This window comes from Limulus polyphemus, unplaced genomic scaffold (assembly GCF_000517525.1).
Source record: "Limulus polyphemus unplaced genomic scaffold, Limulus_polyphemus-2.1.2 Scaffold3742, whole genome shotgun sequence".
Lineage (NCBI taxonomy): Eukaryota > Metazoa > Arthropoda > Merostomata > Xiphosura > Limulidae > Limulus > Limulus polyphemus.
The window spans coordinates 2,524-7,367 of record NW_013669352.1 but is presented as its reverse complement, the minus strand read 5'-3'; the positions used below and the strand labels follow the sequence as shown (position 1 = coordinate 7,367).

Here is a 4,844-nt window from a genome sequence, read left to right as displayed (position 1 = left end):
ATCCGACTAATAACACTCCAGAATAGATTATTATATTCAAACTCGACGTATCCGACTAATAACACTCCAGAATAGATCATTATATTCAAACTCGATGTGTCCGACTAATAACACTCCAGAATAAATTATTATATTCAAACTCGATGTATCCGACTAATAACACTCCAGGATAAATCATTATATTCAAACTCGATGTGTCCGACTAATAACACTCCAGAATAAATTATTATATTCAAACTCGATGTATCCGACTAATAACGCTCCAGGATAAATTATTATATTCAAACTCGATGTTTGTTTGTTTTGAATTTCGCGCAAAGCTACACCAGGGCTATCTGCGCTAGCCGTCCCTAATTTATCAGTGCAAGACTAGAGGGAAGGCAGCTAGTCATCACCACCCACCGCCAACTCTTAGACTACTCTTTTACCAATGAATAGTGGGATTGAACGTCACATTATAACGCCCCCACGGCTGAAAGGGCGAGCATGTTTGGTGTAACAGGGATTCGAACCCGCGACCCTCAGATTGCGAGTCGAGTGCCTTAACCACATGGCCATGCCGGGCCACTAAACTATTGTACATTTAATTTGAGAAGATACCTTTTATTTTCGCTTCTAAACCCTAACTCAAGGTCAGCTAATCATGACCAAATTATCTATTGCAACAAAACAGTCCCTGATTTGGGACGAGGAAACTCCTGAAAACAGTATATTTAATGTACCGTGAAAACTATGGTTAGGAATATTTCATCGTGCTCTGGCTTTGTTCTGTACAGTTTAAAATTACCAATGCACGATCAAATATTTTGCCTTGATTGGTTCGTTGGTGCAAAGCTACACGAGGGCTATCTGCGCATAGCCGTCCCTAATTTAGCAGTGTAAGACTAGAGGGAAGGCACCACTCATCGCCAACTCTTGGGCTACTCTTTTACCAACGAATAGTGGGATTGACCGTCACATTATAACGCCCCCACGGCTGAAAGGGGCGAGCATGTTTGGTGTGACGGGGATTCGAACCCACGACCCGCAGTTTGCGAGTCGAGCGCCCTAACCACCTGGCCATGCCAGGCCATTTTGAATTGAAACAATTAGGCCTAAAATTCAAATAAGCCATTTAATAAACAAACTTTGGTTATGTGCTGATCAATTAAGCACGGTGTACAGTGTTCATTGGTTTTTAACACAAAAAACTGTAAAAATATCCCGAAGCAAGCACAATATTATACACACTGATGTTGCAAGATCGAGTTTTAAAAAGGTTGACTAAAGCATCATGTTTGTTGAAGTAAAAAAACAAACAAAAACAACTATTAATAAGTACATACAATGTTTTATATTGTGTTTAGTCTTCAAGTAAACGGCATGTGTAACAGTTAAAATTGTTTTACAGAGGTAGTTTTCTCCAGTTAAATGGGTGGGTTAGCACCAACACGTTTTAGGGACTTCTATGGACTCCAATTGATTGCTAAAATTGATTCCAATAAATTCATCTAGCCTAAATGAATGAGTAGGCTTTGTATCAGCAATATTGTTTCACTTTCGAGCTGATAGAGAAGTTACTTGGTTTGTATTCTAGTCAGTACATAAGACTAATATCCTGGTTAGAAAACATAAGATGTAGACAATAGGTTGTTACTTCGGTGTTTCACTTATAATCTGTTGAAATTATGCGATTTAGTGACAACTGCAACACTTAAAACACAATAAAGCATTTGGCTAATCACAGTGAAACATGGTGTTCTAAACATAATAACATTAATGATAAATATAGTAAAGTATGTTTAAAGAGCCCTTAATGCACGTTTACTACTCTAATCGAAACTTAATCTTATTCCACAAAATGCCACTAAGTTAATTGGGTAGTCAAGCTAAAGTGGAGTTGGACCAATACTATAACTACAAATAAGCTAAAGCATGGGTTGTGTTAAAGATAATTAAGGGAAGGGCATCATGCGAGTTAACCCGTAAATATATATATACCGCGTTTGTTGTCAGATGTGGGTGGTCAGTTCCCCTATCCCCTCTCTTTCTAACCCTGTATTTACTTAAAAGGGAAAAACCTTGTTCTTTCTAGACCCCCTCTAGATAATCGGGTCTTTGGAAGAGCTTTCGGTTAGTCGAATAACTTTATAGTTCTTAAGAGACACAGTCTACAAAAGGTGTAGGTGGACAATGAAAGGAAGGCATGGGCGGTCGAATTGAAAGCTCAATCTGCATTGTGTCGTCTTTACAGAACGTTCTTTCATTGATCATTCCTTCTAAGATACGCTTTTATTTTCAAACTTTCAACAACTACCAATGAGTAATGGGGAAAAGCTTGTTCTGTAAAAGGAATTTCAACTTATTCTTAGGTAAACCGGTTTTTCTTAACCAAGCCCAAAGAAGCTGTTTTATTGTCAGTCTGTCTGTGCATGAAAATAAATATATGTATATATTATTTACTGACACAGTCTACTGAGAAAAAAATCAATGATGAATTTTACTCAAAGAAAGTTGGGAGAGAGGAGAACTAACTGGCTAAAAACTTAGGAGAATGTTCACCAATCTATTTCATTAAAGTCATCAAAAGAAGACAGACATATTTTGTTTTTATTTTGCATCAACAACTTATAACAGGTACTTATTAGTTCATAAATCATTATTAATTTCAACAACTTAGCACAGGTACTGTATTAGTTCATAAATCATTATTAATTTCAACAACTTAGCACAGGTACTGTGTCAGTTCATAAATTACTATCAATTTATTGAAAATATTATATTTTAACAGATACTATCCAACCATCTAGTTTCAATGTATTTGTTGTATTCCTTAATTATTTTCTACCTCAAGAACATAAAAATATAGATAATGTAAATTGAAAACACTACTGGAAATTTATTTGTTTTGTGGAATTTTGCGCAAAGCTACTCAAGGCTAGCCATCCTTAATTATGAAGTAAAGCTACTCAAGGCTAGCCATCCTTAATTATGAAGTAAAGCTACATAAGGCTAGCCATCCTTAATTATGAAGTGTTAGATTACTCGTCACTCTTATGACACACCCGCGACCCCAAAGGTGCAGTGTGCGTTTTTTTTGTTTGTTTTCATGAATCCCTGGTCTGATAGGTCGCGCGCTTGGCCCACTACTGAAAATAGAAATCATTATACCAGTAAGTTGTGTTTTTTTTCTACTATTCATTAGTGATATGTGTCGGTGAGCCTTTTGTTGAGTTCAAATCAATAGATGTTTGAAATTGAAATTTCACGAGGCTACATGCATAAGTTATTAGATGCTTCACTTTTCTAATTACACATTATTTGTCTTGAGCAAAAGTGTAAACCATCAATGTGTGTGTGTACATGTGTATTATAGATATATACACAAGTCTGAGATGGCAGCGACGATTTGTGAGCACTTTACATGCTGTGTTGAAATAGTGATTTTTCCATGATAATTATACACTATACTCTATTCCACATTCAAAGGAATACTTCACTATAGAGTCAAAAATTGGGGACACATGCCCCCAATACGCCGGTTCTGTCACCTATGAATATATATATATATGTCTGTGTGTTTCGTAGAGGTTCATGCACGAATGTATAAGATCAAACACAAATATATATATTCGAAACAAATATGTCCAATTATTTTCTTAAAAATTAGTTTCACGTTAAATTCCGTTAAAGAGCTATTAATAAACTCTAGCTTTGCCTGTTTACGTATTATAGAGGAAAACAAACAAACGAATAGGTTTAACTAGTCAGAAAATACACACTACAAATAAACAATGAGTCTGGTAGTCTTACCTGACATTTAACTTCTGACTGGTGAGAATACAGAAGAAGTGCCAATAAGGTCGTTCTTAAGATTAACATATTTTTCTTCGTCAAGTGGTTAAACTTTGGTTTTTACTTCGCACTTCACGAGACACGGTCTTCTTTGGCAAACAAACACAAAGACAAGGCCAAATTGTATATTTATCTAATTTAAAAAATACGTGTCGACGTTTCTTAAGAAGTCTAATTTTGACAAAAATTTTAAATAGTTGAGAGCAGTTAGCCTTAACTTTCGTGGTTCAATAGGCCACGGCTTATATAATTATATTTAATTTACCGGTGCATGAGGCAAGAATCTGAAACATCGTTTTGGGACATTTAAAAAGAAATGTCACAATAAAAGTAAAAGAGGTATATTTTTTAAAACAAAGTCAATAAAAATAAGTACGAAAATACATTTTTTGCTTTACTGATTTTCTTTCAGTTGATTATTATTAATGTTCATTTTATGGTCACAACAAGTCAAGTAGAACTCACGTGCTCTATACACGCGGCAATCACACGAACTGCTCGTTCTCCAGCACGTCGCATGGCCTGCGTTGTTCTCAAACGCGACTGCTATACTAATTTGAAATTAAACCTTGTTGTGTGAGGAGTCACCCTAAATCAGCTTCAACTACAGTACTTATTGCGCATGCTCAATTAACTACTTTATTGCACATGCGCACTCAGTACACGACTCATTGAAAGTTGCCGCGATCTGTAATGAATGATTCCATTTTCCAGGGTTTCGGATATTCGACAGATTTTAATAAAGTACCAATTTCCATTAGACCAATACAAAAGTTACTTAGAAACGGAAGTTACCCTTCTGACGGAAATATAGTTAGAATATTTGCATGCGTATTTAACTTAAATAATTATAGATGTTATGGTTTAAGCGCCAAAACTTGGCGAAGCAGTAGAACCCAATTGGTCTAAAATGTGTGATAAAAAATCACGTAAACTGTTATATGTTGTTACGTATCTGCTCGTTTGTTAATTTCCGGTATAAATTCTTTCCGAGGAACTTCAGCGATACA

General features: G+C 35.7%; 1 protein-coding gene across 2 annotated transcripts in view; it reads right to left on the bottom strand.

Annotated features, from left to right (window-relative positions):
* Positions 1–4,264, bottom strand: part of LOC106469958 (SPARC-related modular calcium-binding protein 1-like) — a 104,244-nt gene extending 99,980 nt beyond the window's left edge. For both annotated transcript variants that reach the window (XM_022398521.1, XM_022398522.1), the window contains exon 1: positions 3,793–4,264. In XM_022398521.1, the coding sequence (XP_022254229.1) occupies positions 3,793–3,861 (69 nt within the window). In that variant the 5' untranslated portion in view covers positions 3,862–4,264. The remainder of the gene's footprint in view (positions 1–3,792) is intronic.
* Between the last annotated feature and the right edge of the window lie 580 nt (positions 4,265–4,844).